This window comes from Hevea brasiliensis, chromosome 7, assembly GCF_030052815.1.
Source record: "Hevea brasiliensis isolate MT/VB/25A 57/8 chromosome 7, ASM3005281v1, whole genome shotgun sequence".
Taxonomy (NCBI): Eukaryota; Viridiplantae; Streptophyta; class Magnoliopsida; order Malpighiales; family Euphorbiaceae; genus Hevea; species Hevea brasiliensis.
The window spans coordinates 1852475-1870715 of NC_079499.1; the positions used below are offsets into that span (position 1 = coordinate 1852475).

General features: G+C 35.8%; 2 protein-coding genes and 1 long non-coding RNA gene across 3 annotated transcripts; 1 reads left to right on the forward strand and 2 right to left on the reverse strand.

Moving 5' to 3' along the window:
- The first annotated feature begins 467 nt into the window (after window positions 1–467).
- On the forward strand, window positions 468–3388 carry LOC110640450 (GDP-mannose transporter GONST3-like). Its single transcript, XM_058149616.1, has 2 exons — window positions 468–663; window positions 1829–3388. Exon 2 carries the CDS (start codon window positions 1829–1831, stop codon window positions 2960–2962), a length of 1134 nt encoding a protein of 377 aa, XP_058005599.1. The 5' UTR covers window positions 468–663; the 3' UTR covers window positions 2963–3388.
- A 4336-nt stretch (window positions 3389–7724) lies between these two features.
- LOC131181465 (uncharacterized) lies at window positions 7725–8564 on the reverse strand. The gene is made up of 2 exons (XR_009149971.1): window positions 8386–8564; window positions 7725–8297 (listed from the first exon to the last, which is right to left on the reverse strand). It is a non-coding gene; the product is annotated as an uncharacterized LOC131181465 (long non-coding RNA).
- A 1358-nt stretch (window positions 8565–9922) lies between these two features.
- LOC110640467 (NADH dehydrogenase [ubiquinone] flavoprotein 1, mitochondrial) lies at window positions 9923–13486 on the reverse strand. The gene is made up of 3 exons (XM_021791784.2): window positions 13313–13486; window positions 11189–12659; window positions 9923–10196 (listed from the first exon to the last, which is right to left on the reverse strand). The coding sequence occupies exons 1-2, from the start codon at window positions 13313–13315 to the stop codon at window positions 11202–11204; spliced, it is 1461 nt and encodes a 486-aa protein (XP_021647476.2). The 5' UTR covers window positions 13316–13486; the 3' UTR covers window positions 9923–10196; window positions 11189–11201.
- Window positions 13487–18241: the final 4755 nt, after the last annotated feature.

Below are 18241 nucleotides of genomic sequence, written 5' to 3' on the forward strand. Positions count from 1 at the left end.
ATTTTAATAAAATCATTATTCTTTTTTTCAATAATAATAGGCAATGGATGCGTGGTTTTGATGTTAACATAGTCTTTTGCCCTTCTATATGTAGTAGTTGAAGTTGGGCATCGATGGATGGTTTTGGATATTGCTTGGCATTCAGGCTGAAAAAAGCTTGTTGAATAGACACACAGATGATCCTCCGTCTGGTTCAGAAAACTGATTCGTCCTCTCTTTGTCTTGCTGCCTTCGTTAGTAAGTGCTGACAGCTATTCGTCACCCTTCATGGCAAGTTCATTTTCAGCATGTTTACAGAGAAGGAAACAGGCCAGGTGATGGCCCTGCATCCCCTTTGACTGAGTGCGGGAAATTTGTCCCTTTGACTGCGAGATTGCTTTTATGGCCTAAATAAAAAATATAAAAATAATTTTCCATTAATTAAAAAAAAAAAAAAGATTAAAAAAAAAAAAGTGTTCATTAGCACAATTTATTTATTCCAATATTTTTGGTATTTATGAGGCTTGCTGATTCAGTTTCCTTGATTTCGAAGCCCTCGCTTTCCATCCCCTGATCCCTCGCAATACTTAATTCTTAAACCCATCTGTATGTAAACGAGTTTCACTTCGAAATTCTCAGAGAAGCCCAAGGACTAGCACACTCCGAGAAAGTGCGAGATCCAGAGTCAGTTTTCTCTCCTCTTCTCTATTCCTTTCCTTTCTCATTTCAACAATGTGTATTTTTTTGGGTTATGTGATTTCCCGTTTCATTTGATCAATATGTATTTTTTTGGGTTCTTCTAATTTGGGTAAGCAGTGAAAATGGATTTAGAGACGAAACTGAGGTTGCAATTTGCTTTCATTTTTCAGTGTAGTTGTACAAAACCTCCATTGATCTTAGCTCAGCTTAGCTATTGGGGATGTTCAGTGTCATTATTTTATTTAGCTTAAAAGTTTTTTTAATTTTTCTGGCTCCTGAGGTGTATATTTGTTTTGAGAATCTGAATTAGGTGAAATAATGATATTAACCTAGAAAAAGGAGGAAGAATGAGGAAATTTTGATGAGAAAATGGATAAAATTAAGTATTGGAAGAGTAGGTTATGATAGTGAGTGTGATCTAGTCAACACTGAAATAATTGGACAATGCAGGTGGTGACATTTTGCTAAGTCTAACATTATAATATGGATAGTTTGGGTGGTTCAAGGTTGGCAAATGTAAAATCAAATTAAGGTGAAATTGAGTTCTGTCCAGTTGAAAGTTGGAGTTTATCAGTATTTGGTTTGTTGATAAGGCAAATTGGAGTGGAATGCAACTGTGGTGAAAGTTGTTTGCAATTATGTGTGGTTAACCAGTTGTTTGATTCAGTGAAATTAGCTCATCCATTTGATGGATTTCAATTGTGTGGAATTGGATTTTATAATAAACTAGATTGTGGGTTAAGAGTAGGTGGCACTTTTTGTTAGATTTTCACTCTTTCTTGATTCAATCATCTTTGTTTCATTGATGGGCATAATTGAGAGATTGTGCATTTATGATGAATCACATTGAGAAGGCCTTGAATTCCACTGTTAACTTACTTGTTGGGGAATTTAACACGGTTGTCTTTGCTTTCTGTTTTATACCATGAAAAAGTTTAGACATTCTTTCTGTTGGTACTTGGTTGGCCTTGAAGTGGACTCAAATTTTTCAGGATTTTTATAGGAAAAGTTACATGTACTGTGCACATTTTCTCTAGTATGCTTTTATAAACTCACTTTATGATTTCTTTTTTACTAGTTAAATGAGAGTAAATTATCTTTTTAATCTAACTATTTGATTTTTCTCCCTGCTATACCAATTCCCTTTCAGATGTCTGATGATGTCGAGAATCCTAAAGTTGGCAGTGTCGCTAACCAGAAAGGTTCTGAAGCCTCATCTCCTGTCAATGAAATTCAGCCCACCTGGTATAGTGGCTTACTTCATCAAACCTCTATCTATGGTATAGCTGCTGGATATTGCGTTTCAGCATCTCTGCTCTCCATCATCAACAAGTGGGCTGTCATGAAATTCCCTTACCCTGGAGCTCTGACTGCTCTACAGTATTTCACTAGTGCTGCAGGTGTCTTTGTCTGTGGATGGTTCCGTCTTGTGGAGCATGACCCGCTTGACCTTCTGATCATGTGGCGTTTCTTACCTGCAGCCATAATGTTCTACCTCTCACTCTTTACCAATAGTGAGCTCTTACTTCATGCCAACGTTGATACCTTCATTGTCTTCCGTTCTGTAGTCCCTATATTTGTTGCAATAGGAGAAACGATGTTTCTGCACCAGCCATGGCCAGCATTGAAGACTTGGCTCTCGCTGGCCACCATATTTGGTGGAAGTGTGCTTTATGTTCTAACAGATTACCAGTTTACAGTCACAGCTTATAGTTGGGCTCTAGCTTATTTGATAAGCATGACTGTAGATTTCGTGTACATTAAGCATGTTGTGATGACCATAGGTTTAAATACATGGGGTCTTGTGTTGTACAACAATCTTGAGGCCCTCCTTCTCTTTCCTCTGGAATTGCTTATAATGGGTGAACTGAAGAAGATAAAGCGTGAAATCTCTGATGAGTCAGACTGGTACTCTTTTGAGGTGGTTCTGCCTGTTGGGTTGTCTTGCTTGTTTGGTTTATCGATCTCATTCTTTGGGTTTTCTTGCCGGAAAGCAATTTCTGCAACAGGATATACTGTTCTTGGGGTGGTGAACAAGCTGTTGACTGTGGTAATCAATCTGGTTATTTGGGATAAGCATTCTTCATTCATTGGGACAATAGGGCTTCTCATTTGTATGCTAGGTGGGATTATGTATCAGCAGTCCGCAAGTAAGCCCAAGTCCGTTCCAGAAGTAAAAGCAGAAGAAACTGAGGAAGAAGAACAGAAGCTACTAGAAATGCAAAGCAAGATGGAAAGCAACAACAATGAGAAAGAAGTTACTGAATCTCATCAGGGAAAATGAGGCTGTTCCAAAGATAATTTGATAGTTCCATGTTAAAAGAGATCAGGGTGAGGTTTCTAGTTGGTAATTTTGGGATGAAAATACCTGATCTTAGGAACCTTCAGATAGCCTGTGCTTGAACAAAATTTTTGTAGCTGGAAATTTAGGTGGATTTGATGATAATTGCTTTCCTTATGTGTCTTCTTCTACACTTTTTTATTTTCATTAGACCTAGAAAAGCAGGTCAGGTGGATTATTACAATTTATTTATTTATTTATTCTTGTTAGAAAGCTTCCATTTTATCCAAACGTCCCTGCAATAAGGTCTTTAAAATTGATGTTCATTCAGGCGAAAAATACATTAAATGTGGCAAAGCCCAGTTATTCTGATTTTTAGTATTTTTCTTATTATTTAACATAAGTTTTGGTCTGTTATGTTGACTGCTAGTTTTTTTTTTTTTTTCTTAGTGTTTAACTCCGCCTAAGTAGTTTGCGCTTAGCCGGTCCCAAGCCCGGATAAAGGAGGAGGGTTGCGGTAGGTGACAACCAGCGTAAAAATTTCGTCACGTCTTATGATATGGATTTAAATGATATAAATGTTGGGGCATCCTCTACTTACGACGCACTACATCGGAGCCCGGATGTAGTGAAAAATATGTAAGGGTATAGGCGTTCACCGAAAGCGACGCGCCATGACGGCGGCCGGGTGTGGTGTTAAGTGAGCAAGGGTTCCCACATCATGGACGAGTGTGGGTAAAGAAGTTAGTCCATAGGACAGATAATAGAACAAATAGTGGAACAGAACACAAGATAGACATAGAAAATAATAGAAGATATCATAGAAGGAGACCAATTAGGAAGGAGCAGGATAGGAGGAGGATCAGGGTTGGTACTTGGAATGTTGGATCACTTACAGGAAAATTAATGGAGCTTGTGGATACCTTGGAAAGGAGAAGGGTGAATATTGCTTGCATTCAGGAGACTAAATGGGTAGAAGAGAAAAGTAAGGAAGTGGGTAATTCAGGGTACAAATTGTGGTTTACCGGAAAGGAGAGAAACAAGAACGGAGTGAGTATAATCATAGACAGGACATTGAAAGACGCAGAGAAATGTGGAAAAGAGTAGGAGATAGAATTATTCTAGTACAGATAGTACTAGACGTAGAAACTTTAAATGTTGTTAGTGCTTATGCCCCACAATTAGGACTAGACAAAGGAGAGTAAACAAAGGTTTTGGGAAGATATGGATGATTTAATGCAAAGCATACCGAATGAAGAGAATGTTTTCATTGGTGGAGATTTGAATGGACATGTAGGAAGTGATAGGCAAGGTTATGAGAATGTTCATGGAGGTTTTGGTTTTGGCAGTCGAAATGAGGAGGGAAAAAGCATCCTGGATTTTGCTATGGCATACGACCTAATACTAGCAAATACCTACTTTATAAAAAGAGAGTCACATTTAGTGACTTTCAAAAGTGGGCAACATAGAAGCCAAATCGACTTCCTCTTAACCAGGAAGACAAATAGAGCTCTATGCAAGGATTGCAAGGTCATTCCAGGAGAGGCTTTAACAAGTCAACATAGGTTGGTGGTCTTGGATGTCAAGTTTAGGAACAATTCAAGTAAGGTCAGAAGAAATAGTGTAGCTTGAACAAAATGGTGGGAGTTCAAAGGAGTAAAGCAAGTGAAGTTCAAAAATGAGCTTCTTGAGTCTGAAGTATGGAAGCTAGATATGGAGGCCAATGATATATGGATACAGATGGCATCAAAGATTAGAGAAGTAGCTAGAAAAGTACTTGGAGAGTCTAAAGGACATGGACCACCCTCAAAAGAGAGGTGGTGGTGGAATGAGGAAGTACAAAAGGTAGTTAAGAGAAAAAGGGAATGGTATAAGAAATTACCTAAATGTGATAATAATGAGGCATATAAACAGTACAAGATAGCAAAGAAAGAGGCAAAAAAGGCAGTTAGCCAAGCAAGAGCACAGGCCTTTGAAAAGTTATATGAGAAACTTGGAACTAAAGAAGGGGAGAAAGATATTTATAGATTAGCAAGGAGTAGAGAAAGGAAATGTCAAGATCTCAATCAAGTTAGGTGCATTAAGGATAAAGAAGGAAAAATGTTGGTGAAAGATGAGGACATTAAAGAAAGATGGAGAAATTATTTTAATGATCTCTTTAATAATAGTCAAAATGGAAATAGCGTGAATATAGATTATAGAACAATAGAAAAGAATGTAAATTATACTAGAAGGATTAGATCTTTAGAAGTAAAGGAAGCACTTAAGAGAATGAAAGTAGGTAAAGCCTGTGGACCCGATGAAATACCAATTGAAGTGTGGAAGTATTTGGGAGATATGAGAGTGGCATGGTTAACTAAATTATTTAATAAGATTCTAAACTCAAAGAAAATGCCTGATGAATGGAGGAAGAGTATTTTAGTACCTATTTTAAAAAATAAGGGAGACATACAGAGTTGCTCAAACTATAGGGGAATTAAACTCATGAGCCATACTATGAAGTTGTGGGAGAGAGTTGTGGAGCATCGACTACGTCATGATACTTCTATCTCTCTCAATCAATTTGGTTTCATGCCTGGTCGTTCAACTATGGAAGCGATCTTTCTTATTAGAAGCTTGATGGAGAAATATAGAGATGGGAAGAAAGATCTACACATGGTTTTTATTGATTTGGAGAAGGCTTATGATAGTGTTCCAAGAGAGGTCTTATGGAATGCGTTAGAACCCTATTAGGTACATACAAGTATTGAAAGATATGTATGAAGGAGCAACTACTATTGTGCGCACAGTGGGAGGGGACACAAGAGATTTTCCGATCTCAATTGGATTACACCAAGGATCAGCCATAAGCCCTTACTTTTTTACATTAGTTTTAGATGAACTGACGAAACATATACAAGAGAGTATTCCTTGGTGCATGATGTTTGCGGATGATATTGTTCTAATAGATGAGACACGAGAAGGAGTCAATAGGAAGTTAGAACTTTGGAGAAGTACTCTAGAGTCAAAGGGTTTTAAGTTAAGTAGAACGAAGACAGAATACATGCATTGCAAGTTCAGTGAAGGCCAAACTGGTGATAGGGAAGGAGTTAGTTTGAATGGAGTGGCACTGTCCCAAAGTAATCACTTTAAATATCTAGGCTCAGTCCTTCAAGTAGATGGGGGATGTGAGGAGGATGTTAGTCATAGGATTAAAGCCGGATGGTTGAAGTGGAGACGTGCCACGGGAGTTTTATGTGATCGTAAGATTCCCAATAAACTAAAAGGAAAATTTTACCGTACAGCCATACGACGGGCTATGCTATATGGTAGTGAGTGTTGGGCACTGAAAGAGTCGTATGCATCTAAGATAAGAGTTGCAGAGATGAGAATGTTAAGGTGGATGAGTGGTCATACTAGACTAGATAAAGTCCGTAATGAAAGTATTAGAGAAAAGGTAGGAGTGGTGCCAATTGAAGATAAGTTGAGAGAAGGGAGATTGAGGTGGTTTGGTCATGTGAAGCGTAGACATACGGAGGCTCCAGTTAGACAAGTAGAGCACATTAGGCTAGAGGATAGAAAGAAAAAAAGGGGTAGACCTAAATTGACTTGGAGGAGAGTAGTACAACATGACTTAGAAGCATTACACATTTCTGAGGATTTAACCCAAAATCGTTCAGAGTGGAAAAAGCGAATCCATATAGCCGACCCCAAATTTTTGGGATAAAGGCTTAGTTGAGTTGAGTTGAGTTGAGTTGAGTCTTGTTTCTTAGTGTTTCTCTGAGTAATTTTGATGAAAATAACTCTCCCTTTATGATCTTAGCCTGTTTGATTATTAGCATCAGCACTTTTCTTTTAGTTACTCATTGACCTGTATAATCAGATTCAGCAAGGCAGAGAACAGTTCAAAGAAAAAGAGAGAAATTGAGATCGGAAACAACAAAACCATACTTGTGGGAATTGCCAAGTTGCTAAATCCTAATGGGAAATTGTGCATATGATCTTTTTGTTTCCTTTGGAGATTACAATGCAGTGTAGTAATCAGTTCTTTTCAAATTTCTGAATGGATCAAAGGCTAAAGTTTTATCTTTTGGTGATTGGGGTCGAAGGATAACAAATTAACTCTAAGATCCAGTGCTAAAAATTGCAATTCTTCACTGGCAAGAATCCATAGTTATACTTCAGTCTCTTGACTGAGAGTACTACAACATCTTTCTTGGTTGGAAGAGGTTTGTCTTAAAGATGATTTTAGTATCACTGAACTACTAAAACTCATTGGTTTGACCGGAAGAATTTTCTGGGCCGTAGTTTATGCTCAAACTTCTTTATATTTTTTTAGGCGATACTGCACAAACAGAAGATTGAGCAGTAGTGCTAACTGCTGAGGTATTGTGGGCTGCAAAGAGAGAACCAGGCTTAGCCTAAAGCAACTACTGAGTTTTTTAGTGGCTGATGTGACTTGTTCCTTGTCCAAGTGTTTATGATGTTGCAGAAATGTGGAGTTGTTGCCAATAACTTACTAATATAGGCAATTGATTGAAAGTGCTTTTCCTGTCTTTACATACCAGCAACGAAGATCATAGATTATTTTCTCAATATGGAACGTTTTTATGAAAAAACCTGATAATTATATATCAGTGGCCACTTGGGATACAGAAAATGATTCATTAACTTCAAAATTGAATGGTACCGGTAAACAAAGTATAGTGCTGTAACCAGTTTGCTTAATACTGTCTACCTAGCAGCTGAAGTAACTGGGAATCAAAATCATACACAGATCATGCAATTTGTTTAAAAGGTAGATTTTATTGCTTTCTAACTTTCTAAAACAGAAGTGCAGGTAAGAAACACAAAAACCCAAATAGAATTACACCAGTGAAGATCATAAACAACCACCCTAGCTAACTTGTTAACTCATTCATGGTTAGTAGCTGCAAAAAAGATTGAAACTAAAGGAAAAAAAGAAAAGAAAATTCAATATAATACTAGAATTTGATACAGAATATAACCTTGAAAAACTCAAAACATTTCTTGAGGCAAGGCCACCCTTTCTTTTTCCTCCTTAAATCCTTGATTGCTCTTTTCCTTCTATAACCCTCTAGTATATCTTCCTTGTACTTTATTTCTTTCATATCCTTGGCATCATCAGAACCAAAAAATACATCTCCCATATCATGCTCTGAAGAAACAAGACCAATAATCAATGGTTCCAGAAAAGTAGAATCTCTTCTGTATAGCTGCAGGAAGCTTCTGTCACTGCCGCCACTGCCACCACCATCACCATCAAAATATGTAACTCCTCCGGCCATGGATGAGAGTGGGGATTCTAGCCGATTGTACAAATTGCCATAGTAATGTACTTGATTCAAAGAAGAAAAAGAATTCTTGAAATCATATAGGTTTTGGATGTTAAAAGAAATAAGTATAAATTATAAGATTTTTCTTACCGACACAAGATCTATTTTAAATTCTTCTTCTCGTACCATCATCCTAGTAATCGTCAAATCATTAGCTTATCCAAATGATAGGGATGGCTCTTATTGATAAGACCAGCAGTTGGTGGTGTATAGCGGGTTGTTTTTGCTGTTATACGTTTGTAAGGGATACCACTTGAGAAAAAGATCACTCAATGTAGTCAGTACAGTTGATAAAGATACGAACTCATTTTATGCCGGCTGTAACTATTACTGTTAGTTAAAAATTAATAGTTAATGGTAATTTATTTATGTTAAGGGTTAATAAAATTATATTTAATTATTATTATTGATATTTAAAATGATCAATAAGAATATATATTATATAATTTATTTTATTATTAAATTAAATATATAATTATTAAATTAATATATTATATTATTTATTATATTATTAAAATAAAAATATAATTATTAATTTATTATATTATATTATTTATTTTATTATTAAAATAAAAAATAATTAAATTTTTTAAAAAAATATAGATAAAATAACAAATTAATTATTATTATTGATAAAGAAAAAATTTATAATTAATTTTAAGTTTTTAGATATAAATACATATTTTATATTTTATGTTATTAATAAAAAATATTTTAACAAAATTAAAATTTATTAATTAAAATATTAAAATTATAAATAAAAAATATAAAAGTATTAATAATATTAATTTTCTAGTTAATTAAAAAAAGATAATATGATCAAAATAAAAAATAAAATCAAATCAGCTATCAGCTGATAAGATTTCATTTGATAGAATTTTTTTTTATGATTTCATTTAAAAAGAGTTTAAATGATAATTAAGTTAATTATTTTGAGATTTAATTGAAATAAATATACTTTTTTAGAAAAATATAATTGCCATTTTTTTAATTTAATTATTATGAGATTTGTTTATTTAAAAAGAGTTTATTTAAGGAAATTTTTCTACACATATTTTTTAAAGACTAATAATTAAAAAAAAAATACCATACAAACATTTGGTGACTTTTGAGGTAAATGCTGTTAAAATTGTTACTTATCATGATTTTTAGTTAATGTCTCCTTTGTATTTGTCATGCAATTCTCTTCGTGTTATTGTTTAAGTGTATTTTAGAGAGATTTGGTTAAGAGTTGTTCTAACTATAGTTAATTGCTTTTTCATGTTTTATGTCCTCCCTGAAACACCCTCTTGTCAAACTGCTGCTTGGCATTGTTACCGAAAGAGAGAGGTGTCACAGCTTTAGTTCTACATTTAACAACAAAGAATGTCCCCACATAATCCACACGTAATTTGAAGCTCAAGTTCATCAACCAAGCTCATGGAAGCAAAGAATTAAGAATAGTTCTGACTGGGCTAAGATTCTAATTAAAATCCAAGCTTGAATTTGAATGGCTTGATCATAATTTGGCATCATAACCTCAAGAAGATATGAAGAATACAGTGAGAGAATAATATTTTACCTTCATGCCTGATTGCAGCAAGCATACAACATCCAATTCCAATAGAAAACCAAAAATCTGTCAATCTTATCAAAGAGTTGAAATATGGATATTATTAACGTTTGTTGCTTCTTTTTCCTTCAAAAAGGTTTCCCAGATAAATGTTAAAACACATTAATTAATAAGAACTCATCACTTCCCAGATAAAATCACTATTTCTCTGGAGCAGTGAAACTCATATTTGATACAGTTCTAAAACAAAAAAGAGATCTAATACGACTGCTTGAGGCCAGAGTCAACTAACCACCAAACTAAACGGTAGTTCATTTATTCCACAAGGTCCATCATTGGCATCATTTCCCTGCACAAAAGAACACAAACCAATCATTAATTGTACAGAAAATTTTTGTAATTTTTTGCACACAGATTAGCTCAACAGAAATCTAGATATCAACTCATGAAAAGGTAAGCTTGTTATGTCTGATCTACTCAAAGTGGTCAGATGTTTTAATTATCGGATTAGGTAGCACCAATATTTTGGCCCCTGAATAATTAATTTTCAACATGCAGGGAAAAAAATCATAAACTAGAGAACATTACAAATCTACTTACATCCTTAATTTTAATAAAAGTGTATGGACAGCTCTTCATGCAACACTTTGATCATGTACATCCACGTGTGTCTACTTATAATTCAATGTTGTAAGGTAATTCAATATAAAAAGAATGCAGATGCTCATGAATGTATTTCCAAGTGATTACAACTTCCTCCTCTATCCCATAACCACCACAAAAACAGAGTGTCAGAAGCCAAGCTACCAGGGAGCAATACAGTGTTAGAAAATGGAGCATCCACTTATACTACTAAAAGACAGATAAATCCAAAGAAGGTTAGTAGCTCCCAATGTTTCTGCTGTGAGAAAAATTGATAAGATTCCATAGTACAGCAATTTAAGTGGTGTAGAGGCTAGATGGGAGGTTTGTTCCTCCTCTTCCCCACTATTCATACTTCTGCGCCTTCTTTGAGGATGAAAATGGTCACCTAATATTCTATAAACATGTTAACCTTATACAGGAATAAGGCAATCTAGTGATTATATCGCATATCCTGCACATCAATCATGTTGGGGTGTATTGGTGAGGGGGAGGCAGTAATTTTTCATGAAATCACTACAAAATCTATACAAATAAAGCTAACCTTGACCACCCATCTGCAATGTTTAAAAGCATCAATCAGGGATATATCAATTTTATAATAATAATCACCCAAGTCCATGCATATTCATGATGCAATTATTACATTTCCTTTTGAAATCTAATTTAGTATTATATTAGTAGTATAAGACACAATACCGTATAGAAAACCTTATGCAGCAGCCTCCAGCAACTCCCTCTCTGCACGCTCCTTAATCCTTCTTTCAAGCTCTGGTCTAAAATGCCTGATGAGGCCCTGCACAGGCCAAGCTGCAGCATCACCCAATGCACAGATAGTGTGACCTTCAATTTGTTTTGTCACCTCTTGAAGCATATCTATCTCTTCCAACTTTGCATTCCCAACCTTCAACCTTTCCATGATCATCCAAAGCCACCCTGTCCCCTCCCTGCAAGGAGTGCACTGCCCACAGCTTTCATGCTTGTAGAAGTATGACAACCTTGCAATTGCATCCACAACATCAGTAGATTTATCCATCACAATCACGGCTGCAGTCCCCAGCCCTGACTGGACAGCCTTAAGTGCATCATAATCCATTAGCACATCATCACATATGTGCTTGGGAATCAATGGGACAGAAGAACCCCCTGGTATTATTGCAAGTAGATTATCCCATCCACCTCGAACACCTCCACAGTGCCTATCTATTAACTCTTTTAGAGGAATACTCATCTCCTCTTCAACTGTGCAAGGCTTATTCACATGACCTGACACACAAAACAATTTTGTCCCAGAATTGTTCTTCCTACCAAAACTAGCAAACCATTCTGGTCCACGCCTCAAAATGGTGGGAGACACCGCCACTGTTTCCACATTTGTAACAGTTGTGGGGCAGCCATATAACCCTGCATTGGCTGGGAAGGGAGGCTTCAGCCTTGGTTTCCCTTGTTTTCCTTCTAGGCTTTCTAAAAGAGCAGTCTCTTCACCACAAATATAAGCACCAGCACCATAGTGGATATGAACATCAAAATCATAGCCTGATCCACATGCATTCTTGCCCAAAAACCCAGCTTCATAAGCTTCCTTTCGTGCTCTTTCCAGGTTTTTACGTTCATTCACATATTCACCCCTAATGTAGATATAAGCAGCAGAGGCTCTCATTCCCACCCCAGCAATTAAGCAGCCCTCTAACAGCTTGTGTGGATCATGGCGCATAATTTCCCTGTCTTTGCAAGTTCCAGGTTCACTTTCATCAGCATTGACCACGAGATAGGAAGGGCGGCCATCAGATACTTTTGGCATGAATGACCATTTCAGACCAGAGGGGAAACCAGCACCACCACGTCCTCGGAGGCCAGACTTCTTGACTTCATTAACAATCCAATCAGCACCCTTAAGTACCAATTCCTTAGTTCTATACCAGTCACCCCGTTTCATGGCACCTTTGAGAAAAGGGTCATGCAACCCATACAAGTTGGTAAAAATCCGGTCCTCATCTTTCAAACCACCAAAATGGGTTTTCTCCGGAGGTGGAGGAGGTGGTGGAGGCTGTGGACTACCAGCATTTGTTGCAGCTTGGGTACTGAATGATTTGAAGCCTATATTCCACTTATCACTATGACGACGAATCAAAGTAGCTCTTTGCAACGTAAAAATGCCCCTAATGGGTGCCTATACAAAGAATTGTGTATTAATTCCAAACTAAATTTAATCATTTCGAATCCAAAATGTATTTGCCCACTAAATTTTTTCTTCAAAACTCAAAATATAACAAAACAAAATAAAGCTTCCATGAACTGACAACAAGGACCAGCACACAAGTATAACAGCAACATCAGTAAAAATAATGAAATGGGAAAGTGTTCTGGGGGCCGAAGAATATGATTAAACTATTGTGATGATGCAACAGTGACATTCCATTCAAGGGAAGAAAATTTGATGGGTGCAAATAAATGTCCTGCCAGAACCAAAATTAAGGAAAGCTAAACATTTGAAACCAATAGATAGCAAAAATAGCAGTAAGATTCCATAATCTCTAATGAAAAATGCAGAGCCCATTGCAATCAGAAACCAAAGATGATCGGAAACAAGAGTAAACCAGATTTCTAATTCAACTAAGTAGAAATTCGAAACTCGAAACCTTATTCCTGAATTCCTCAAGCAATATAGCTTCGAATCTCATTTAAACAATAAACGCTTAGCCTAAGACAATGGCTCAACAAATTACCGAAGTGGATCTATACAAAGAAAAATACTAAAATTGAAATGAAGCAAAATTCAAGGCAACCCTAAGGCTTTGACAGCGAAGGAGAGTGGTTGCTTACCATAGCGAGAAGCGTCACAGATTCGCTTTAAGGATTGTGGTATTCAGCTAAATCGAGAAAGGCAACGGAGAAGAGAAGGAATTAGAAGACGAAGAATGGGGACCGGAGTTCTCTACTCTCTGGGAGCTGGATTATGCAAATTGGACGGTGATGATTGTCTAATGCTTGATGAAAGGTTCAGATTGTCTAATGCTTGATGAAAGGTTCAGAGACCTTGTGATGATCATGGTAACACGTAGAGATAACCCCGTGCTGCCACTACACGAAGCGAACGGTGCTGATTCACATTTCACATGGCTTGGGGATATGATGCTACGGTGCGTTTTAATCCTTGGGCTGGACTTAAGGAACCATAATCCGATTTTTGCCCAAATGATAGAGAAAGGAGAGAGGGGCCGCATTTAATTCTTAAGATACAATTTGAGAGCCCAGCTGGACTACTAGTGGCAAAATAAATACAAAGTTTTATTACTTATTTTATTCAAATTTTTTAATTTTAAATAATTAAATTAACCTTTTCAAAATTATAAAAATTTTATCTAATATTCAAATTAAGCTTAATTAAATTACAATTTAGTTCTTAAAATTTGATAAAATTTATAAATTAATTTTTATATTTTTTAAATTAAGTAATTTAATCTTGAGATTTAACAAAAAATGATAACTTACTCCTTGTTATTTTAAAGTAATGGTGCCTAACTATTTAACCTGAACTCTTGTGGGGTAAAGAAAGAGGGAGCGATCTCCACTCCTAGTCCGCCGTTGCCATTCCAAGCTGCAATATAGGTCTCTTTCTTGAAAAATAAAGGGAAATTTTGGGAAGTTGCACATCAAAACTAGCAATAGGCATCATGTCAATATCCACATAGACACCTTGAATGAATCTGGATTCATGGAACACACAATTGCTGCACTTAAAGGAAGAACCAGTCAATTGCTGCACCTAAAGGAAGAACCATTCATACTAATCACAGGGATAGTTGCATACACATGTAATTTCTTATTCAATTTTCAGTAGGACTCAATGTGCATGTGAATTGAATATCAAGTGCTATAGTTTAAAAAGCAGGCCTTATACTTCTAATGCCATTGATGAACATCTTGATGTGCTGGTACGATAAGACATCATAAGTGTTGGCACGCAGAATGTTTTGTTCTCAATACGTATTGGGCCCGCGCACTTCATCTTGACAAGTTATGCTTGAAATGATGATGAGCCATTGACCATTGTTCCAATGCACGTAAATTTGCAGATTCTTCCCAACTTTGTTCTCTTAACTTCCACTTGTTGTAATAATTCAGTAATTCTTAAAAGCTAAGGTCTAAATGAGTTGAGTTGTCATACCTTACCAGGTCATATGCAGAACTTGGCTCACAAAATAAACTCACAGAGGCGATATTGGCCTTGGTGGATCAGACAATGACAACTTTCGTCTCGAAAGATACACCGCAAAGTACACTATAAACACAGCCGTAGCAATGACGTATGCAAGTTTGAGGTTTTATATGCCACATTTATGAAATGCACAAATTCTTATGAGAGAATTCAGCAGCCATTGGAATTATTCTATTTATATAGTAATTTCTTGGCTAATTGGTCAAACAGACTGTAAACTTGTCATCAAGATCAGTTTGGAGCATTTGGCAAGGCTAGAAGTGCCAACTCCGTTGCTTTTGTCAGCAAGGCATCACTGTCCTGCCCCCTCTCTCTCTCTCACACATGCTTGTGTGCGTGTATGTTAAAAAGATCGCAGCAGATAAGTGGATAAAGGCTTAATTTGCATGAACTCAGCAAGAGAGTGCTGTGGGCAGCATTAGGGGACTCACGAAACTCAACATGAAGCTTAATGATGCCCTTCCAATACAGAGTGACAGCAGATGGTGTGGTGAGGTTCTCACCTGTACTGCTGCCACCACAGCTCCTCTTCCTCGGAATTATTATGAACATCCCAACTAATAAATTAGAACAAATGAAAAAAATTCCATTTTTTTTCATCATTGTTTTGTGTCTGTTGCATGTGATCTCGTGGGAATATTTAGCTGCTTTCCTTGCTCTGAAATCTGGATAACAAATGACAAAGCATGCACATGATAAAATCATTTCATGCCATACATATATATATTGGTACTATCAGTAGTTAATTTCTCTTTTCCCAAAATCACAAATGATGGCAAGTTGAAAGCTGCAGACAGCAGATAGACGTGAACAATTCTCCTTTCCCTTTTAATTTGATGCTGCATATTCTATACCTTATGATTCTACCAGACGCAGGTCGGCCAAAATGAAGTTTCTTATCAGAAAGACTTGCTATGTAAATGAAAATAGTAGATCAAATACTCTCTAATTAATATATTTAAAGAGTTATTTTTTCTCGATAATAGTTTTAACGGTAATATTAAATAAACTCTTAAAGTGCTCTCTCTCTCTCTTTCTTTTTTTCTGACTGAGCCTTAATTAAAATTTCATCAGCTCTTTCAGGAACTCATGGCCTAATATCAATCACGAAGAATCAATAGCTGATTTGCATGGCTGGTTGCAATCTAGTTTCTATGTTATTTAATTTGAGTCTCATAGTTTCTGTAATTTTAATTGATGAGATTGGTAGGTAGTAGATGTTGAACTCATATTCTTTTCAAATTTGGTCATGAATTGTGAAAACAAGAGAGGATGCAATGTGAACCACGTTAAGCCATAAACAGACAAATAAGTTTCTAAGCGGCAATTAAATAATAGTGATGTGGATACTCACGTTGTGTAAATTGAAAATCAATTTTCTAGAAACAATTCTGTGGTCGCAGACAGATGACATAATCCTTGTTTTACTTTTTTGGAAATTTTTGTGCATGCCTATTCATAGTGCACTCATTTTATAAATATGCACATATATTTAATAAATAAATCTAAATCTCGTATATATTTTATATTTTATATTCATGATCAATTAGATTTAAGAAAGAAAAACTTTTAATTTTTCATTTTTAATATGTAAAGTGATACAATTAATTATATAAATCAGGTTAAAATGAATCAATACATAATTTGTCTAACACATCCATAATTTTTTTATTTTAATCAAATTTAATAGTTGAAATTTTTTTAATTATTTTTAAAATAAAAAATTTAATTTGACTAGTAACTAAATTAAATCATTTATTTTTTTAATTATTCTCAATTTTGAGAATTGTTTTTATCACCGACTTTAAATATAAATTTGTCATAAAATACTTAAATTTTAATTTAATATCACCAAAAGTTCATCTAATTAGATTTCATTGGGTATTCCGATCAGAAATTTCCTAGATAATTTCATTAGACATAGTGAAAAATAATTCAAGTTTAATTTGTTAAAAGATAAAAAAGAAAAATTGATGATTGTCACGACCCAACCTATAGGCCGGACCGGCACTAGGACCTGGGCCAGCTAAAGCCCCCGAGACCGGTAGTAAGTCTAACTATTCATTAACCCAACTCTAAGGCCCATTTGGGCCCAGTTTCAAGAAATCAACCGGACAGAGTCCGACTATAAAATATACCTTTCAACGGGGAGTTTTTGGCTCACCCGACCTGTAACATAATATATATCAATTGGGGAGCTCAGCTCACCCTCCACATACTCATATCAACATAAAAATAAATGGGAGCTCAGCTCCCTCATCCAATCCATCAAACATGCATGTGATAAAAATTTTACAGGTCCAAAATAACAATTTATATTACAGACCCAAATCAATTAAATATTTCTAACACATGCGGAAATTCTAGAAGTTTATAGAATTACACAAACATGAATAGACGACCTGCGAGGGAGAAAAGCAGGTTAACCTAAAAAATATCCTCCTATGGCCTGGAAAAATATTGAACAGGAGTGAGCGTTCGACTCAGAAAGTAAAATATCAATTTTAACAATAATCTCTATAACTATCTAAAGCTAATGCACCCTGTAGAGTGAAATGCAACATCAGCAATAATTTCATATCATAGCATCAAAAAGGTAATTTGGAGCACTCACACACCCAGTAATATCAATCATAATATATGGGAGCTGATCCTCTATACAGCTCTCTTAAATCTAACCTGTGCAACAAGAACTCAAATTTCGGACTTCCACTTAATAACCAAATCGGGGTCCCAGCGAAGAACTCAAGCCGTGTCTATCCCGAAGGACCGGGTCCCAGCGAAGATCTCAAGCCGTGTCTACCCGTCCTATCCATAGTCCACACCATATCACACACACGCCAACGCACGCACACTGCTCCAAATAACCACAACAACATCCATGGCACTTTAACAGTTGTGAATGCAACATAAAACGTACTTAGAGTTTAACTACATAGATATATACATATAAGTGATGCATGTGCATGCTTGAACATATAATAATATCGAAATTACAATTAAAATTAATATTTTACTCACAGACTTGACAGCAATCACTGTGGCAGCTTAGCGGAGGAAGAAGGCTGTCCCGGCTCACCTGACAATTTTATTACAATCATTTAATAAATTTGACTCAATACAAACTTAAGAAAAGGCCAAATACACCCTAAATCGTGCCGAAAATCTGGCAGAGTCTTCCCTATAGTTAGGACCTACCCAACATGCAAAAAAGCTCAAAACGCACTTCTATATTCACCAACCATATACCCACAACTCAATCATATCACACAGCCCCTCCTGGGCCCATCCAAATAGTCATCCATCACAATATGCAAAATTTCAATTTAGTCCTTATAATTGACTCTTTTTGCAAAAACTGCCCAAATGAACTCTAAAAATTCTAAAACTTTATCCCGCGGTCCTTAGCAATATTACTAGGCTAATGCAAAAAGAATCATAATTTTCTGAGCTACCATGAATATTTTACGGATTTTTAATCTCATTTAAGCATTAGAAAATTACGAAAAAGTAAGGTTCGGATTTACCTATGC